Raw genomic sequence first — 19,621 nt, forward strand, 5'->3', positions numbered from 1 at the left:
ATGGATGGATGATGGATGATGGATGGATGGATGGATGATGGATGGATGGATGGATGGATGATGGATGAGGGATGGATGATGGATGATGGATGGATGATGGATGGATGGATGGATGGATGGATGGATGGATGGATGATGGATGGATGATGGATGGATCCAGCCCCACCAGTGCTGCAGAAGCTGAGAGCCACTGGGTGGGGAAGCCTGGTGAACAAATCACCTGATCCTCAAGGCACCTGAGTCCTGGTACTCTTGAGTTGGCATCCACCACCCCACGATGGTCCTGACCTTCTGATACCCCAGCTCCTTGCTGCCCTGGCTACATCCCTGTTGTGACCCCAGCCTCCCAATGCCCCCAGCCCCATCTCCAGCACCTTGGTGCCACCATCTCCATGTCCACTGTGCCTCCAGCCCCTACACACCCCTGTCCCCAGCCTTTATGGTGTCCCCATTCCCATCCCTGCGGTGCCCCCCACCCCTCGGTGTCCCTCTCCCCACACACAGTGCCCACTCCCCAACCCAGACTCTCAATGTCCCTGTCCCCAGCCCCACAGTGTCCCCAGGGCGCAGATGCAGAACGGACAGACAGCTGGACGCGGGGGAAGTCCCTGCTTCTCCGTTTATTACCAAGCAGCCTTTGTTTAAAAAAAAAAAAAAAAAAAAACCAAAAAAAAAAAACCAAAACAAAACAAAAACAAACACAGACATACAGACAGGCAGAGGCGGCCCGGCGGGGCGGGGGCCGCCCGCCCATGGTTTTTGTTTGGTTCCTGACACCAGAGAGGTTCAAGTAGCCGAAAAAGGTTCAAGTTCACCATAAGGCACTTTAAAGCCATGACGGGAGCAGAGCCCCCCCCCGGCCCCATCGCTCCTGCCGGCACCCCATGGCACACGTGGGGGCCGGGCAGCGCTGGTGGTTGGCAGCGGAGGGGCTGTGGGGGGGAATATATTACATCATCTTTTTAAATATAGATAAAACTCTTATTTGTAGACAAATAGTGCCGGTCCCCTCCACCCCCGGGGAGGCTGCGCCCTGCGGGGGGCATGTGCAAAGGACAGAGGGGTGACCGTGGGGGCCCGGCCACCCCAGGGAAAGGGAGGGGTCCCACAGGGCCAGGGGGATTTCAGAAGGGGAAAAAGGTCCGGGGGGGGCCGGGGCTGCCCCGCACCCGGGTGGGCTCACCCGAATAGTGCAACCAAGAGAAAGCAGCCGGGAGTGCAGGGGCGAGGGGGGCTCGCCGGGGGGGGGGCTGCTCAGAGTGGGGAGGTGGGGACAAGCTATGCACAGCGTAGGGCAGTGCCCCCCTCCACTGGAGAGGATGGGGGGGGCTCTCCCCACCTGGGGGGGGGGGGGGCCTTGGTCCATGGGTGCCCCTGCCCGGTCCTGGCATCCACGAGGGGTTTGGTGGGGGGACATCCAAGTCCCGATCCCCCCATCACGCACCCTGGGCATGACCAGGTGGGCCCGGGCACGGTGGTGGGGGGGGGTGATAGGGGCCCCCCACCCCCTTGTGCAAATCGGCCGAGGGGATTTTCCCCCTTTGCATAACTAGGAATGAACCGTGACGGGAAAAACAGGAACAGAAACCCCAGTGGGCACGGCACAGCTCGGCATGGAACGCCACGACACCTGCCCATCGCATCACCCCTACGCCGTCTCCACCGGCACGGTGCCGTCCGGCTGCGGCCCTTCCTCACCCTCCTGCTCCTCTTCCTCCTCCTCGGGCTGCCCTGGAGCCCAGTAGCGGGCAATGGAGAGGCGCAGCCCCTCCAGGCGCCCGTTGGAGAGGTCGAGGCCCGGGGGCCCGGTGGGCGGCGGCGTTGGTTCGTCGCGGCGGCGGCGGCGCGTCCGCACCTCCAGGCAGTTCTGGCCCTTCAGGTGCCGCTGGAGGTGGTCGTCCTTGGCGAAGGCCTTGTGGCAGAGGTAGCACTCGTAGGGCCGGGCGCCTGTGTGCAGGTGCATGTGGTTCTTCAGGTCGTAGCTGTGCAGGAAGCGGGCGCTGCAGTGCTGGCAGGAGTAGGGCCGCTCACCTGTGTGCTTGCGCATGTGGATCTTCAGTTTGTCGTTCCTGGAGGTGGGACAGACAGGGAGATTTTGGCATTGAGTGGCCAACATGGCATCCAAACACCTGAGGGAGGGAAATGGCGCTGGAGAGAGAGCAGGGATGCTCTGTAGGGCACAGGGCTCTGGATGCTCTGCGGGACACAGGGCTCTGGATGCTCTGCAGGGCACAGGGCTCTGGATGCTCTGTGGGACACAGGGCTCTGGATGCTCTGTGGGACACAGGGCTCTGGATGCTCTGTGGGACACAGGGCTCTGGATGCTCTGCAGGGCACAGGGCTCTGGACCATTGGATGGCTCAGATGCAGCTGGCTGCTGGCAGGGGGATGCTTACACAGTGCAGAAGACTCCCCTGGACCTGCACCACAGCCATGCCAGGGCTGACAGATGAGGTGCTATGGGTGCCTTGGGTGATCTGGCAGCACTCACAGAGTGCAGAACACCCCATTGACCCAACTTCACCAGCAGCTATGGCAGAGGGACACCACCAGGGATGTTCCTGGGTACCTCAGGTCAGCCCAGCAGCACTCATGAGGTGCAGGAGGCCCCATAACCCCACTGCACCACAACAGAAATTGCAGGGGGTGCCATGGAGGATGCCACTGGGTACCTGTGTTGGTCCAGAGCACCCATGGGGTGCAGAAGACGCTTTGAATGTGCACTGCACATTCAAACTGGCAGAGGGGTGCTGTGCAGAGTGCCATCAGTTTGGTCTGGCAGCACTCAGGGGATGCAGAAAACCCCATGAACCCCGTGGCCAGGACCTGGTAGGACTGGCATGGGGGGGTGGTGCCATAGGGGATGTCCTTTGGCACACATCAGGCAGGCAGAGCTCATCCAGCAGCACTCAGGGGATGCAGGAAACCCCATGAACCACACCAGACCTATGGCCAGGCCCTGGTAGGACCAGGGTGGGTGCCATAGGGGATGTCATTTGGCAGGGAGAGCCCATCCAGCAGCACTCAGGGGATGCAGAAAACCCCTGGTAGGACTGGCACGGGGCGCTGGTGCCACAGGGGATGCCATAGGGCACGCATCAGGTGGGCAGAGCCCATCCAGGGGCACTCACCGTGTGAACCGGACCCCGCAGACCTGGCAGGCAAAGGGTTTCTCGCCCGTGTGCGTGCGCATGTGGCGAGGCAGCTTGCCAGCACCGTGGATGACCTTGTGGCACACGGGGCACTCCTGGGGCATCTGTGAGCGCCTCTTCCTCACCAGCTTGTCGGGGCTGTCCAGCCCAGGCGCCAGCGACTCGTGGTGCAGCGAGCTCAGATACGCCATCAGGTCGGGGTCGATGGCGTCCTCGTCAGAAGGTGCCTCCTCAGGGGACAAGGGGGGCTGGTAGGGGAAGGGGAAGGAGTGTGGGGGCAGCTCCTCTTCCTCAGGCAGCTCGAAGCTGTCGTAGGGCAGGGAGAGCCCCTCGGGCAGAGGGGGTGAGGGCAGCTGGGAGGGCGGCTGGGGGCTGCCGGAGCCTTCGGCCTCAGCGGCGGGCGGCTCCTCGGCGGCGTGGTTGTTGAGCTGGGCACCGCGGGCCTGCAGGAACTTGCGGGTCTTCTTGCTGCGGCGCGGGGTGGGGCGGGGGGGCGGCGGGGCAGGCACCTCACCCTCGGGGAGGGTGGAAAAAGCCTCCAGGTAGCGGCGGGCGCGTTCGCAGTCGCCGTCGTCGGGGCCGGGTGCCTCCAGCCCGCTGCCCTGCAGGATCTCCACGCAGGCAGCGATGACACAGGGGATCTCCAGCAGCCGGGCAGCGCGCAGCACCTCGCCCATGTTGGCGCTGCTGATGGTCAGCGTGGCCGTGTAAGCGAACTCCAGCAGCGCGCCCAGCGCCTCGGGACCCACGAAGTCCAGCTCGCAGACCTCCTGGCCCGGCCCCGGCCCTGCGAAGAGCTTCTTGAAATAGCGGCTGGAGGCAGCCAGGACGGCACGGTGGGTGCGGTACTCCAGCCCCTGCGTCTTGATGGTGACATCGCAGAGCAGCCCCAGCTGCCGCTGCTCGTTCAGGCAGCTCAGCAGCTCGCTGCTGTGCTCAGGGAAGGGGATGCCGATGAGGTCGTCCTCTGGGCTGGCCATTGTCCTCACCTGCAGGGATAATAAACCCAGGGATAAGACGGGAAGACCCTGTGGAACTTCAAAACCAGCAAGCACCTTGAAACACATACTCACCCACCGGGTTCACTGACACATAAGCTACTGGTCTGTGTGCATTTTTTGACTGGGGCAACCTTGGAGCAAAACAAAACCTCCAAAAATTACACCACACCTCTAGACTGAGAGCAACCCCTCAACGTGCTAATAGTACCCAGACCAATACAATTGATCAATGGACCAAGCTACCCCAGGGATAACAGCACAATCTCCCCTGAGAGTCCCTATTGATGGAGAGGTTTGCGACCTCGATGTTGGATCAGGACATCCCAGTGGTGCAGCCACTACTAAGGGTTCGTTTGTTCAACAATTAACAGTTCTACGTGATCTGAGTTCAGACCAGAGCAATCCAGGTCGGTTTCTATCTATGATGAACTCTTCCCAGTACGAAAGGATAGGAAAAGTGAGGCCAATACCACAAGCAAGCCTTCCCCTTAAGTAACGAAAAAACAACTAAATTACAAAAGGCTATCACACCACACCACGTCCTGCAGGAAGGACAGGATGCTGCTTGACCGACAGAGGAACAAGCTGGGAGAGAGCGCTTGGAAGAAACACCGCAGCTGGAGCGTTGCTGCCATGAAGCCAGGGCACAAGGAACGCTGCCTGTACACGCTGGGTGGCACTGGGGTTTCAGTGGGACATGAACTGGGGCAGGCTTGGGGCCCAGGGTCTGCCTCAGTTCCCTCCATGTTGTGCAGAGGTTGGTGGGTGCAGGCCCCCCACCACAGGCCTCCACACTTCCTCCACTACCACCAGCACCCAGCCGCCCGCGCCGCCACAGCAAAGGGAGAAATCTCAGCGTGGTGCCTTTGAACAGCAGCGAGGTGCAGCGCTTCCTGTGCCAGCCCACCCACAATCCCCCCAGCCCGCTGCCACGGCCCGGCGCAGCCCCTGGCTCCCAGCAGCCCCGTCCTGGGAACACGGGCCTCGCTGGCAGAGGCATGGTGGGCGGGCGAGCGCTGGGAAGAGCACCCTGAGGGCCAGGGGGCCGCCCCGTGGAGCCCAGCTGGGCTGGGAACAGGGGCCACACTTCCTGCCACGGCAGATTAGGATCAGCACCTGTGCCACCGGTTCCTGCCCCCGCTCCTGGTCGGGACTGGGCCCCCTCCCTCCCCCTGTGCCCCAGCCCGGGGCCACTCCTCGCCCAGCCAAGCCCAGCCTGCGCCAGTCAGGCCTTTCCCACGCTGCAGCTGGCAGAGCTTGGCCTCAGCCCTAAACCCAGCACTGCTCACACTCCCACTGTGGTGCCCATGGTGCACCACCAGGGACACATGTGCAGCCAGCACAGGTGGGAAAGGGGGAGCCCATGACCCTCACAGCCCGCAGGCAGGCTGCAGGCAGCAGAGGCAGCTCCAGGGCTGCAACCTGCCCTGTGACAGCGTGCCCAGCTATGGCCCTTGCAGCCAGCCAGGTGACACTGGCACTGCTGGGTGTCAGTGGAATGGGAGCCCAGCATCTGCAGCCTGGGGGAGGCAGAGGCAGGTACCACCTCTCGAGTTGTGCCATGTGGCACCGGCCATGGCCAAGCCGTGCCAGGCAACGCTGAGCCACGCCAGGCCCATCCACCCCAAACCCACCGGGCCGTGCCAAACCACACTGTGCTGGCACTGCTGGGTGTCAGTGGAATGGGAGCCCAGCATCTGCAGCCTGGGGGAGGCAGAGGCCGGTACCACCTCTCGAGTTGTGCCGTGGTGGACAGCACCATGCGGCACCGGCCATCGCCAAGCCGTGCCAAGCAACGCCGAGCCACGCCAGGCCCACCGGGCCGTGCCAAACCACACTGTGCCGTCGGCAGGCGGGCGTGGGGGACGTGCCCCCTCTTGCCCATGGAGGGGCGGCGCGGGCGACGGCCCCCGGCGCAGGGGCCCATCCCCAAGCCGGCCGCTCCCTGCGCTTGGGCGGCCGCCAGCTGGGGCTGCCTCGGCAGGCAGCTGGGAACGGCCCCGGAGCAACCGGCTGCGGAGCCGCCCCAGCCGCTGCCGAGCAGGCCCGACCGGCAGGGCAGGCGGCAGCCGCCCCTGAAACCGGGAGCCAGCAGTGCCGACCGCCTGGGATGCTGGCGCCAGCAGCCGTGGCCAAGCCCCCCTGGCTGGCAGGAGCCCATCCCGGCACTGGTTGAGGTCCCCTCTGCCTGCCGAGGTGGGGGTGATCGGATTAGGGGTGATTAAACCATCAGGGCCCCCGGAGCCAACAGGCAGTGACAGCCCCCGGTGGGATTAGGCAGGATTAGCTGCAGGGGCAGGATTAAGCAGGGGGGTAAGTATCCCATGCCACAGCTTGGGCAGCTGGAGAGGGGTGACAGGGATGGGGCACCTGCCATGGGTGGGCCAGAGCCCCACGGACCCCCAGGACTGCCACAGGCAATAGTCACAGGATGGGGTGGCACCGTGTCCTCCAACACTGCCTCCCCCAGTGATGGCACCAGCACAGCCTCCCTTCTGCCCTGGTGCCCACAGCACCCCACGAGAAACCTGGGCACAGGGCACAGTGATGGCACCCACTGGCACGTGCCTTTGGGGCTGTCTGGGCACAGGGCAGCAGCAGAGACCCCGTCACGTCCCAGCAGGTGGCACGGTGCTCTGAGCGACGGGCACCGGCCTCACCACGTCCCAGCGCACACGGACACAGCCTCAGAGCTGCCAATGTCACACAAATCACCAGCGGAGCTCTGCTAAGGCAGCCGGGACCCCGGTGAGCAGCCACGGGGCTCGGTGCCACCAGACAGAGCTGCAGGGCTGGGGCAGGGTGGGGGCGAGGTGGCGGCGGCAGGAGGGGGATTTTCCATCGCACCAAACCGCCCCCTTTACGGCTCCTTTGCTGACACCCCCACCCCCCCGCACATCCTCCTCACTGGAGCGAAGAAGTCACATGCTGAGCGGGTGCTGCCGTCGAGGAGATCACCGCAGTGATAAGGAAATGGCAGAGGATGAGGTGTGAGGGGACAGGAGCCGCCCCCGGGCCCCCAGCATTCCCGGGCTGCTCCCGGAGGTGATGGCTGGGAGGGCACAGGTGGTGATGCCCATGGCCTCGCCATGCCAGAGCTTCCTCGGTTACCTCAGTGCTGTGGCTGGGCACATTTTGGCTGAACTGAGGAAAGGAAAGGAAAGGGGGAGTTGCTCCCCGTGTTGAGCTGGCTCCCATGCAGGGCGGGTGGCAGCAGGAACAATGTCTGCCCGGGTCACCCTGACATCCATCCCTCTGCCAGCCCAGGCTGCCTGGGACAACCACGGCGAGGCTCCACCCATGTGCCAGCTCCTCTGTGAGAGGGGTCCAGCCACCCAGGCAGGGCCGTGGGCAGCGGGCTGGGGTCCCTGCAGTGCCCCTCCTGTGTGTGTGCCATGCCACCAAGCAGGGGTGGCACCCCGGGTGAGGGCACAGTGCACTGGGCCCGGCTTGGGGACGGTGGGAGGTGGAAAGGGGTGTCCAGTGGGGATGTCCCGACATGGAGATCGGGGAAGGAGAGCAGAGGTCCCAGGAAGCACAGTCCCCACCCCGGGCTGCTGCCGAGTGCCCCTGCTTTCGGTCACAAGAGTCACAAATGCTGTCGAGGGACTTCACAGCCCCATGGGGAGAATGAGTCACCCCGGAAGGGGAGCGCAGCGCGGAGTCGCCCTGGCCCCTCGCCCCGTGGGGCCCCTCACCCTTTGGGATCCAGGATGTGGACCCAGGGGTCCGGGCTGGGCAAGCCCCCCACCCTGCAGCAGCTGAAGCCAACTGGGAGCAGCAGCGGCCCTGGTGCCGATGGCCACGGTGTGGATGGAGGGTGGCGTGGCTGCAGGGCTGGGGCTGTGCAGCCCCTCTGTCTGCCCAGCAGGGAAGGTGGTGGCCGGGGTCTGGCTCAGCTGGTGACCCTGTAGCAAGCACATGCCGAGGGTCCCATTGCTGGAGGAAGTGGGGAGAGCAGCAGTGCTCTTTGAAAGAAGAAAAGAACAAGTAGAGACAAAAGGAAATGGTTTGGAGATGAAAGAGGATAAACAGTCCCCCACCCCATAGCACTGAGAGTGAGCCCCATGGCACTGCTCAGGCCCCCTGGCACTGGCCAGCTCACCCAGAGCTCCCAGGGACATTAGAGACCAGCACTGAGAGGGGGCTGAGCGCCGTGGCCCAGGGCTGCCTCAGTGCCCAGCCAGCACTGCACCTGGGGCCAGTGCCAGCCTGGCACAACAGCTGCCACGGAGGCTGGGCACAGGGCATCCCTGCTGCGGTGGAGCAGGACTGGTGGTGTTGCCAGAGCCGCTCCTGGCATCTGTGGCAAGGACAAGAAGCAAAGTCCCCCATGCTGCCCACCCGGCCTGCTGGCACTGTGCTGGCATCCTGATCCCCTCCTGCCGCCAAAACCTACCCCACTGCCACATCCAGCTGCCTGGCATTGCCACTCTAGGGTGTGGGCCCTGCTCTGCCAAACCAAAGTGACCCAGATCTCGCCACTCGTCCCATCCCACCCCATCCCATCAGCAGTGAGGGTGGTGTGGGGCTCAGGCAACGCCAACGTCCCACAGCCTGCTGGGGCTGAGGCAGCTGGCCCAGATCTCCCAGTGCCCGGTGCCACATTGGGTCCCCACCACCCTGGCAGCTCCTGCACCACAGCAGCAGCGCTGGCAGGGTGGGAGTGTGGCTCACCTGCCCCGTGTCCCGGCGTGGCTCCGCGCTGCGTGGCGGCCCCGCTGGCGGCCCGCGAGTGGCAGGGAGGGGAAGGCAGGGGCAGGGTGCTGGTGCTGTGTGAACTTGGCCCCGCTCCCCGCTGCACTTGAGCTCAGGATCCCACCTCAAAAGGAGTCGACGCCCACACCCCGGGTCACGCACCTCCCAGCCCCGCTTCCCAGAACACACACGGCATTAACTCTTTGCGGCCAGTGCTGCGCCGTGGGGCGCCAACCCGGAACCGGGCAGGGGGCATCCCCTGGCCCACTCCCACGGGAGAAAATCCCCAGCGCTGCCAGGACAGGCAGCCGTACCTTGAGCACGCCTTCCCTGCCACTAACACCGTCTCCAAGGCATCTGCCCCTGCCCCCCCGTGCCGTGGCACATCACACAGGCCCTCCTCACCTTCTCGTGTGCCCCAAGGCAGGGCGCTGGGTGCTCGCCACTGGCCATGGCCAGCCCAGCCGGGCTGCCAGGGTGCCTGTGCTCGGCGGCAGCAGGGCAGGGCTGGGTGCAGCATGCTGCAGCCTGCCCGGCCAGCCCTGGAGCCACCCCCCGGTCCTATGGATTCCTGTCCTGCTCTCCCCTTGGAGCAGGTTCCCGAGATCCCCATGGGGAATGTGGGAAGGAGCGACGGCCCAGCTGGGCTGTGCTGCCTGATCCCCTCCACTCCCTGGGCAGGGGCATTCGTGGGCTCCCCAGGCCAGGCTGCACATTCATGCAATGCCCCCATAATTACACCCTCTGTGTCCCCAGCTAAACAGCAATTAGCAGCCCGGAGAGCTCGCCCCACACCCCACCACCAGCACCAGCACCCGCCCAGGCAACCCACGCCACACCAGTCAGGGGCACCGGCACTGTGGCACCCTGGCATGGCCCAGCAGGCTCCAGAGCTGGGGATGTCTGCAGCAGGCCAGGCAGAAAGGGGAAGAGCCCCACAGCAAAGCAGGGGGACAGCAAAGGGCCCAGCCCCAGCAGTGCTGACGGAAGGAGCTGGGTTGTGCAAGAGCCCCTGGGCAGGCAGTGGAGACGGGCAGAGGGGCATCCCCAGTGTGCCCTCCATGGTATCCTGCTGTGCCATCACTGTGGGCCCCGTGCTGGGCAGGAGCCAGCTGTGGAGCCACAGGAGTGCCTGGAGTGCAGGCAGCACACAGCCAGCACAGCGTTGTGGGCAGCACTGCCCAGCACTCTGCTCCAGGGTGCCCCAGTGGGGGGCACAAAACAGGGCACAGCCCTGGACAACATCCATGAGAGGGAGGGAGGACAGGAGGGAAGGAGGAGGGCTGTGGCACCTGCTGCCAACCCTTCCCCTGCCCTTTGTTCCCCATAAAGGAGGGGAATGGCGCCAGTCCCCCCTGGCCCAGGTGTGCCAGGTGCTAAGGGCGGGAGATAAGGTGGGCGAGGCGGGCAGGGAGGGGCACGGCACGGCATGGGCACGCAGCCCTGAGTCAGGGTTCCTACTGGTGGCCAGGATGGGGTGAGTCACCGTGGCCCCCCCACCCTGGGGGTGTTGCAACCACCCGGGCGCTGGCCACAAACTGCTGCTCGCCCTGGCTGGGGGGCATCGGGCTGGGGGGGCAGCTGGGGAGGTGCTGGCCTTTGGGGAAGATGGGCTAACCTCCATGTGTCCGTCCATCCATCCATCCATCCATCCATCCGCTCCACCCTTGCCTTGGCCAGTGTCACCCTGACCAGTGTCACCAGTGAGGGGACATGGCCTCATCCCAGCTCCTCTTCCAATGGCACGATGGGCAATCCCATCTCCTGCATCACATCCTGACACAGAGCAGCACCCTGACCTGCCAGGGCATGGCATGGCATGGCCACATGCTTGCTCAGGGCAGATGTGGCCTCTGTGTGTCACCTCTGGCCTAGGAGGGAGGGAGGGAGGGAAGGAAGGAAGGAAGGAAGGAAAGGAAGGAAGGAAGGAAGGAAGGAAGGAAGGAAGGAAGGAAGGAAGGAAGGAAGGAAGGAAGGAAGGAAGGAAGGAAGGAAGGAAGGAAGGAAGGAAGGAAGGAAGGAAGGAAGGAAGGAAGGAAGGAAGGAAGGAAGGAAGGCTCTGCCAGCCACCAGCAGCCTGGGACAGGCAGGCTCACCTACCACTGGGCCTGCTGGCTGGCCCCAGGGTGAGCTGGCTCTGGAGCTGCTGGCCCCGCAGCACAGTCACGGGAACCCCTTGGAGGGCAGCCAGACCCCCTGGGTCCCACTGTGCTGCACAGCCCGAGGGGCCCCCCCCAGCTGGTGGCACCTCCTCCTCACAGCACCTCGGGGACTGAGCATCACCAGTGGCACAGGCTGTGCCCCCAGCGCTCCATCCTGGCACCAGGGTGGCGCTGGTCCCGGTGGGGTCACCTGGCAAGGACAGTGCCAGCCCACAGCCCCCCCTCCACACCCTCCAAAATAGCCCGGCTTCCGCCCCCACGGCAGCTGCCTGCTGCCAGCTCCCCGCTGCCCACGGCTGATCCCGGGGAGGGAAGGGGGGCAGGAGATTCTAATCCCCCCCCCCCCAGCCCCCCCCTGAGCCCACACAGCACCGACAGCCAGGCCGTGCCCGCCGCAGCCACGCCAACCCACAGAGTGGCACCGAGGAGACCCCAGGCAGCCCTGCAGCAAGGGGAGGGCAATGCCCCAGGGCTCTGCAGGGCAGCAGGCATGGGCAGCCTCTGTGGAGCCCCTCTGTCCCCAGGGCCCACCGTGATATCCACACCACAGCAGCTGCCTTGTGCCACCCCAGCAGGGCACGAGGGGCTCGGTTTCCTTGGTTTCCTTTCTCTTCCTTGCAGTGGGGCTGGTAATCCCCCTGCCCACCCTTGCTATGGCTCCAAGTCCTGTGCCCTGATGGTTGCCCAGGGGAGGGGAATCAAAGCAAAACTGCTGGGGTGTCACTGTACCCAACGAATGGCAGCCAGCACAGCCACATTCTCCACCCTGCTGGTGCTCAGTGTTGGCAGTGCCTGGCACCCACCTTGCCCGGGACCCCGAGCCTGGCAGCAGGACCCCCTTACCCACTCCCCACTCCAACTGCTGCCCACGGGGCCTGGGGACATGACAGAGACAGCTGGGCAGAGTGGAGCACACAGTGCAACCGAGGCTGCCGGGAGAGGCCAGAGCTCGCCTGACCTACTTCTCCTTCCGCATCACCTGCTTTCATTTTCCCTCACCCGGGCTGGTCCCCCTGCCTGCCCAGGGCTCCATCAAGTCATGCCAGAAGCTCTGGGGATACAAATCACCCGGGCACCATGGCTCCCACTGCACCATCCTGCATGTCAACCGACCTGCCCAGCCCTGGGCACAGGCTGTGCCCGGGTGCACTGAAGGTCATCGGCCACAGCCCCGGCACCACCACCTCCCTCCCCTGCCTGCATGGCTACCCAAGCGCCATCTTCCTGGCACGAAGCGAGTTTGACGGGTCTCAGCCCAGCCCCTCACCAGGTCCTCTGACCGCCCTGGGGCTTGCTGGGGTGTGGACATGCAGCTCTCGGGGCATGTCAGGGACGCCGGTGCTGCCACGGGGAGCCAGGCGGGCGCCAATCCTCCAGACGGGGCGGCCGCTCCCACCGGCACCCTGCCTGCTCCCGCCGTGGAGTTACCATGGGAAGGCAGCGCTGGTGGCGCAGGGGGAGCGCAGGCTCCCGGGGGCTCCCGCCAGCAGCCCACACGCTGCCAGGAGAGATTTCTCCCTGGTTTCATCATCCGCTGCCTGCCCTGAAGGAGAAGTTCCTGCTTCACGCACGGGGCAGCAGCCGCCCCTCGAGGGCTGGGGTGCAGCGGGGGCCGCGCTGGGGCCGCAGCCCCGCCGTGCCCCTCCCGCCCCCGTGTGCTCGGGCCTGTCCCGTTCGTGCCACGTGTGCACTGAGGGTGCACGGCAGCAGCTGGCAGAGCCGCGCTGCCACAGCCCCGGGCTCAGCACCGCAGCGCTGGGGACAGCCCGCGCCCGGGCAGGGGGGCTCGGAGGGTCCCCAGGACCTGACACGGGTGTGCCCCCCCGGCACACAGCTGTCACCTCCGCACCCATCCCCGGCACAGACACTCCTAGCCCTGCTGCCCCGCTCTCTCTGCTGTGCCAGAGTTTCCCCTTCTCCATGCGCCCACTTTTAAGTTTCCGAGCTCAGTCCCTCCCTCCCAGCACCAGCATCACCACCGAAACCTTGAGCGGCCGCAGCTGCCTCGTTCCCCCGGCAGTGTCCCCGGCAGTGCCCCCGTCGGTGCCGGGGATCCCAGGCTGACCCCGTTCCTGCCAGCCCGGCTGCGGTGGGGGAAACCGAGGCACGGTGCGACTCACCCCGCGACAAAACCGGCGCTGTGTCCCCTCGCCAAGTGAGCGCAGCCACGGATCGAGGGCGGCTGTGGCCCAAGACGTGGATCTGCTCCGGCGGGAGGGTAAATACCGCACCCCGCCCCGGGCAAACAGCGGCCGGGGGCAGCCAGCCAGGGGGACGAGGACAGGTACGGCAGGGCTGGGCGCACGGGGCAGAGTCCACCGGTGCCTGGCAGGTGCTACCATGACACCGATCCCGGGGGACCACTGCACAGCCGAGAAGAGGCACCCACTGCTGCTGCCCACTGTGCCAGCGCCGGGGCTCACCAGCTCACCAGCGTGGCACAGCGTGCTGGGACACTGGGATAGCTTCCAACTCTACCAATATGGGTGCAGAAGGGGCTCTCTGAGTTGCCTTCCTCCTGCAACGGTGCCGTCCCCATCCGGTGCGCCAGGCATGCCGCCAAGCTGCTCACCAGGTTGGGAAGGGGGGGTGGCAGCACGCAGTCACCCGTGGGACCCCGGCTGAATGGAGCAGCACCGCAACAGGACCACAGCGGAACCTTGGCAGCCGCCCCGGCACGCAGCGGGGACCTGCCGATGTCACAGATTTCCCGCAGCCCCGTGCGCAGGGACCGGGAACAGCCCACGAGTGACACCCCCCGCCCCACGGGCGACGTGTCCACCGGCTCCGGCGGCGGGCGGGGACACAGGGGCCGTGCGGCGATCGCGTGCCAACCGTGCCCACCCGCTGCCCGCAGCATCCCGAATCAGCGCGACTCACCGCAACCGGGCGGCAAAAAGCGGTCGCCGCACCGGTCCCCGTCCCGATCCCGCTGCCGGTGGGTCGGTACCTCCGCGCAAGCCCCGCCGGTGGGTCTGTCCGCTCCCACCCACTGCCGCTCACCTGCGCACCCCGCCCGAGCCACAGACCGGTCCCGGAGCCACGGCCCCGCCTCCGCCTTCACCTGCCGCCGCCGCGCCCCGCCCGCCCCCCGGCCACTGCTGCCGCCGCCGCCGCCGCCGCCGCCGCCGCCGGGGCTCCAGGAAGCGCCCGCCCCCGCCTCCTCATTGGGCAGCGCGCCGGCGGTCACGCGTCCCATTGGTGGAATGCCCCGCCCATCAGCCCCGCCCCACCCCCCCCTCGGGAGGGCGGGGGTCTTGCGGGCCCGCGGGACCGGGGCGCGCGGGTGGGGGGCGGCTGAGTCAGAGGCGGTTAACGGGATCGGGCGGGGGTCGGGCCCCGGCCCGGGCAGGAGAGCACGGGACGGCCCCGCTGCGGCCCCCACCGGCGCCGAGTGCGGTGCCAGGCGCCGAACGCGCCCCGCCCGCTGCGGCCGCCGAGTGCCGGGGCCGGCACGGCACTGCCCGCTCCGCCCCGCGGACACGGGGGGGCGGGGAACCGGGCATGGAGGTGGAGGGGGGGGGGGGGTGTAAGAACCGAGAAGTGTGCACCGAGGGAGAGTTTAGAGTGCCGGGCACGGGAAACCGTGCGTAGGGTGAGGTACGGAGGGTGGAAAGCCGAGCTCGGGGAACCGGGCACCGAGGAGCGGGCACCGGGATACTGGAGCGGCGGGCACGGGGGGATGGAGAGCTGGACACGGAGAACGTGGCACGGCGGGGAGCGGCACAGGGAGCAGCCCCCGGTTCTCGGCGGCGCTGGAGCGGGGCGCGGCGGCCCCCAGCGGGGTGGCTCCTCCGCAGGTGCCTGGGCGCGGGCCCCGCGCAACCTGTTTGGCCGCTGCCGGCTCACAGGGAGGCAGCGGCGGCCCCGGGGCTCACCTCGGCTCACCCCGGCCCCCCCGCGCCTGGCTCCGAGCGCGGCCACTGCCCGGCGCTAGCGGAAAGTGTGAGGAGCCACCGCCGCTCCGGGGCTGCCAAGGCAAACACGGCCCCGCGCAGACGTTATGTCAGTGGGCGGGGGGGGCCGCGCCGGGGCACAGAACGGGACCCCCACCCCGTCGCCAGGCCCCGGTACCGGGCACCTGCCGCCGCGCCTCGCCCAGCCACGCTCTTCGCTCCCCTCGGCTCCGTCCCTCTGACCGTGCACCTGCATCCCCGTCCGGGGTACCGGCCCGCCAGGCTCGGGGCTTCCGCGGGGCGGAGAGGGGAATCCGCAGAACAACCTCACCCTCCGCGCGGCTGCCACCGACCCCCGGCTCCATCGCTCCCCGCCCGTCCCCTCGGGCCACGGTTCGCCATCGCCGCTGCGCTCTGCCACTGCCCGCGGCTGTGCTCCCGGTGATTCTTCTCTCCCTGCTTCCCCCGAGGCGATGCCGACGGTGCGGTCGCACTCACCTCTCCCGGCGGGGGCCAAGAGCGGGGCCGGGCGGGGGCCGCGGGCTCAGCCGGGCCGGCGGCGTGGCAGGAAGGACCGGGTGGTCATCGCGGCCCGCGGCAGCCGCCTGCAGAGGGCACTGCTGGCTCCCGGAGCCGAGCCCCGTGGGCGGCACCGATACGCGGAGGGACACGGGGGTCTCTTGGTGCCGGTGGCACCGTTTATTTAGGTTAAAAACAGCAGACACGACTCGGGCAATCCGGGATCCCCTCGGCTGCACTTGCTCGGGGCTCCCCCCATGCTGCCAGAACGGTTGAAGGAGCCCCCGGGCCTGGGACCTAGGTTGGGTAACCCTGACCCGGTCCCCACCCCAGGGGTGCTCACCTGCCCTCCCCATTGCACCTGCCCTGCACCTATCCAGATGTTCCAACCTACCCCACACCTATCCAGATATTCTAACCTGCCCCACACCTATCCAGATATTCTAACCTGCCCTGCACCTATCCAGATGCTCTAACCTGCCCTGCACCTATCCAGATGTTCCAACCTACCCCACACCTATCCAGATATTCTAACCTACTCCACACCTATCCAGATGCTCTAACCTACTCCACACCTATCCAGATGCTCTAACCTGCCCCACACCTATCCAGCCAGATGTTCATACCTGCCTCACACCTATCCAGATGTTCTGACCTATGCCACACCTATCCAGATGTTCTAACCTGCCCCACCTCCCCCCCAGCTGTACCAGTTCACTCCCATTCCCCTTGTCTGCAGTGACACCTAGGCCCACAGCTTCCCCTTCCTCCTCGCTCCCTCTCACCCCTCTTCTCTCCTGCTCCTCCTGTCCCCACGGGCTCTGGCTGCCACCCCCCAGGCCTGGTCCTGACAATGGGGACTCCTGCCTCATGCTCTGCTTTTTTTACAAAAATAGATAAATTAATATAAACTTAAACATTAAAATAATAATTATATTAAAAAAAAGAGATATTAAATAGTGCCCTGTGTCACTGAGAGCCCCATGGCTGAGGGAAGCAGGTGCTGGCAAGGTGGTGAACCATGCAAGAGGGGCACTGAGGCAGAAAGTCCCCAGAGCCAGGATGATCCTGCTGCAACACAGCCCTGGAAGACACAGGCTGAGGAACAGTAGAAGGGCCCCCCAGTTTGTGAACCTGCTTTGGGGGAGCTCCCTGGCACCCCCCCCCCACCAACCCCAGCCTCAGCGTGGCTGGTTCAGCAGGACCTCAAGCCAGCATGGGCAGGAGGTGATGAACTGCCGGGAGTAGCAGGGTCCCCAACCCTTGGCAAAGCTGATGCGGATACTGTGGGGATCACAGGGCCCCTCCCCAGGCAGCTGCCAGCCCCCTCTGCCCCCTGCCCACTCATAATCGAACACCTTTGCCGAGTAGCCGGGCAGCACCTTGAGGACAGGCAGCCCGCAGGCGCCGGGGGGGCTCAGGGTGGGCGAGCTGACAAAGATGGGGTGCTCGCTGCGGTTGTAGGCCCACACCCCCCCTGGCTCCTGGCTCAGCTGCAGCCCCCGGCCGATCTTGCCCCGGGCCCGGCGCACGGCGCAGCTGCGGTAGGCGGCGGGCAGCTGGGCCAGGCAGAAGCCGCTGCCCCGGGGCAGCTCGCAGAAAACGTTCACCGAGGCCTCGTGCACGGCGTAGAGGCGGCCCACGCGCGTCCGGTACTCCCAGTAAGCCAGTTTGCACCAACAGCCGTCCTTGATGGTGCTCCACGAGAGACTGGTGTCTGGCAAGGGGAGAGCAGGGCTGTCAGCAGCAGGATGTGACTGAGCCAAGCAGCTGGAAGGGCCGAGGGGAGTGGGCACAGAGGGTGTGTGAGGACAGACAGATGGACGTGGTGCCTCAGTGCAGAGTCCTGCGCTGGGTGTGAGCCCCTGGAGCTGTTCCCAGTCCCCGAGTACGGTGGTGAAGGGCTGGGGGCGGGCTGTCGGGGGGGGGGTTGGTCCCTGAGTGCAGGGGAAGGTGGGGCAGTGGCAGCTGGTGGCCTTGGTGGCCAGCAGCCAGGCGGGAGCTGGGGCTGTGTGCGTCAAGGCACATTGTGTGTGTCCCCATAGGCAGCGCTTCCTCCAGCAGGGAGCCTGGTGCTGCCAAAAATAACAGGAGCTTCAGTGGCGGGGGGGCGTCTGGGCCCAGACCGCTCCCCCAGCAGGAACCCCTCATCCCCTGTCGGAGTCTTTTCCTCCTGCTGGGAGTGACTGCTGGCTCCATTCCCTGATTTTCATGTTCTGTCCTCTCCAATCTCTGCTTCTGACTCAGGGGTTCAGCCCTGCCCAGTGCCCTCCTGCCTGCTGGGTGTGGCAGAGGGCTGTGCCCTGTGTGTCTCCCAGCGTGCTGGGCGCATCTTACCGCACCAGTCCCCACCGTCGTAGCTGAACTCCATGAGCTGGGGCTCATCTGGCCAGGAGGGACCACAGGATGCCTTCAAGTAGGGAGGTGGCGGGGTTTCTGCAGAGGAGAGAGAGGGAAATAGGAGGCTGGGAGTGCATCCTGCCCCCCAGAGCCCACTGGAGCCCTGAGGCAGCCCCAGAGAGCAGGGGTCAGAGCCTGGGTGGGTGAGGCAGCCTCCAGTGTTGCCACCAGCACTCACCAGGTACAGCCAGGCGGCTGAAGTGATGGGGGTTGCAGCACAGCCCAGCCAAGTCCCCACAGGCTCCCTGGCCCCCAGCACAGTAGCAGAGGTGCTTGAGCTCATGGGACTGGTGGAGGTCAGGCCAGCGGAAGAGGCGGCAGAGCAGGACTTGAGGGGGGAGTCCCTGCTTGACCCCTCGTGGGTCCCCCCGTGGTGCCAAAACGCAGCCAGACTCCCAGGCGCCCCGGCTCTCCACCACCTGCACCAGCAGCTCCAGCTCCTCATCCTTCAGCTTCTTGAAGAGGGCATGCACCGCTGGTTTGAGGGCAGCGGGGCCATCCTCGGGGCTGGCTGCTGCACAGCGCTGCCGCCACAGCCTCCGCACCAGCCCAGCACGGCGCGATCGGAACATGCGGTGGTCGTGGGGACCACCTGCAGGATGGAGACAGGCATCACCCCCCGTGCCCTCTGAGAGCTGTGGCTCCGGGGGGTCCCAATGGGGACCCTGTGCATCTCTCCCCGTGTCCACCCAGGTCCCTGGCAAGGCTGCTTTGCCTGGATTTGCTGCTGTCATCCCCACCTCATGTGGGCATGGTGCTGCTTTAAGGCGTAGCGGCATCCCCAAGGTCACATCAGACACGAGCCCAAAAACAACCCTCACCGCTGGGGAACCTGCCTGTGCTCCTGCCCACAGCACCCACCCGCACCCTCTCACCCCCCTGTCTGTCATGGGGCTGGGAAAGGGGTCCCAGCAGAGGAGGGTCTCACTCACGGTGGGTGGTGGAGGTGGGTGAGAGGCTCCAGGGCACCGCATGGGGCTGTGCTCTCGGGGCGGCCGGCACTGCTCTGCCCGTCACGCGTCACTGCCTGGACTTTTTCCTGTGCTGGGACGCTCTCTCCCCTCCCCCGGACCTTCCCGTTTGGGGAATTCATTGATTTCCCTCATCCCAGCCAGCCCTGGGGCTGAGCCACCGCCAGGGCCACCACGTCAGGGCTACCACACCAGGACATGGCACAAGATGCCTGGGCTGCAGTGGTCAGGGATGCCCAGCACTGTGCTACCAAGGCAGCCAGGAGCCTAAAAAGCACCACAGACACCAGTGCACAACCACAGGGCAGGGTCCAGCTGAGAGCTGATCTGGGCAGGGGGACACCACAAGGCAGAGTCTTTGCAGACCCCATCCCTACTCACGTCCTCGCAGGGATCATTGCAAGGACCACCTTAAGCCCCTCGTGGCATCTTGGGCAAGGGTTTCTGCTGCCCCTCAGATGTTGACCTGGCCGGGGCCCCCCTGCGGGCAGTGGGTGAGGGTGGGAGCCTGCTCCACAACAAAGGAGCTAATGTAAACGGGACCCTTATCCCGCGCCGGGCCAGGCTTCCTGCTCCTGACTTCCCGCCGAGATAAGGGAGGCCACGCTGGCGCCAGCGCTGCTGCCGAGGACGGGGCATGCAGAGCTTCCCCTGTGCTGGGGCCAGGCAGCAGCACAGGCAGCAGTGGGGCAGGGTGGGCTCACAGACCCACAGCCACCCCCTGGTGCTACAAGCCGTGACCTTTGCTGCAGCTCCCAGCCAGGCTGGGCCCATCGGAGATATTTTGCTCTAGCTGCTTCCCACAGAGTGAAATAGGAAACA

General features: G+C 65.9%; 2 protein-coding genes across 6 annotated transcripts; both read right to left on the reverse strand.

Annotated features, from left to right (window-relative positions):
- Positions 1–605: 605 nt before the first annotated feature.
- On the reverse strand, positions 606–15,532 carry ZBTB7B (zinc finger and BTB domain containing 7B). 3 transcript variants are annotated; one of them, XM_071456965.1, is made up of 3 exons: positions 15,408–15,532; positions 3,132–4,141; positions 606–2,069 (listed from the first exon to the last, which is right to left on the reverse strand). In XM_071456965.1, exons 2-3 carry the CDS (start codon positions 4,130–4,132, stop codon positions 1,649–1,651), a joined length of 1,422 nt encoding a protein of 473 aa, XP_071313066.1. In that variant the 5' UTR covers positions 4,133–4,141; positions 15,408–15,532; the 3' UTR covers positions 606–1,648. The 3 variants fall into 3 exon arrangements, with proteins under 3 accessions (XP_071313066.1, XP_071313065.1, XP_071313067.1); XM_071456964.1 differs by lacking the exon at positions 15,408–15,532 and adding an exon at positions 14,017–14,149; XM_071456966.1 differs by lacking the exon at positions 15,408–15,532 and adding an exon at positions 8,831–11,208.
- Positions 15,533–15,584: 52 nt separating this feature from the next.
- LOC139605474 (mothers against decapentaplegic homolog 6-like) lies at positions 15,585–19,180 on the reverse strand. Of its 3 annotated transcripts, none has more exons than XR_011684409.1 (5): positions 18,761–19,180; positions 18,007–18,420; positions 17,766–17,864; positions 16,095–17,145; positions 15,585–16,032 (listed from the first exon to the last, which is right to left on the reverse strand). XR_011684409.1 is itself a non-coding variant. In XM_071456967.1 (4 exons), the coding sequence occupies exons 2-4, from the start codon at positions 18,398–18,400 to the stop codon at positions 16,610–16,612; spliced, it is 1,029 nt and encodes a 342-aa protein (XP_071313068.1). In that variant the 5' UTR covers positions 18,401–18,420; positions 18,761–19,180; the 3' UTR covers positions 15,585–16,609. The 3 variants fall into 3 exon arrangements, 1 of the variants encoding a protein (XP_071313068.1); XR_011684408.1 differs by having other exon boundaries at positions 16,066–17,145; XM_071456967.1 differs by having other exon boundaries at positions 15,585–17,145.
- Positions 19,181–19,621: the final 441 nt, after the last annotated feature.

The sequence above is a fragment of the Agelaius tricolor genome, unplaced genomic scaffold (assembly GCF_023055355.1).
Source record: "Agelaius tricolor isolate 1412-34295 unplaced genomic scaffold, bAgeTri1.0.p SCAF_66, whole genome shotgun sequence".
In the NCBI taxonomy this organism is placed as follows: Eukaryota; Metazoa; Chordata; class Aves; order Passeriformes; family Icteridae; genus Agelaius; species Agelaius tricolor.

Coding starts and splice junctions, on each gene's coding strand:
- LOC139605474 (XM_071456967.1), bottom strand. CDS start 18,400: ATGTTCCGATCGCGCCGTGCTGGGCTGGTGCGGAGGCTGTGGCGGCAG. Junction 17,865..18,006: donor CAGCCGCCTGGCTGTACCTG/GTGAGTGCTGGT, acceptor TCTCCTCTGCAG/AAACCCCGCCACCTCCCTAC. Junction 17,146..17,765: donor CGACGGTGGGGACTGGTGCG/GTAAGATGCGCC, acceptor TCCCCTTGCCAG/ACACCAGTCTCTCGTGGAGC.
- ZBTB7B (XM_071456965.1), bottom strand. CDS start 4,132: ATGGCCAGCCCAGAGGACGACCTCATCGGCATCCCCTTCCCTGAGCAC. Junction 2,070..3,131: donor TGCGGGGTCCGGTTCACACG/GTGAGTGCCCCT, acceptor TCCCACCTCCAG/GAACGACAAACTGAAGATCC.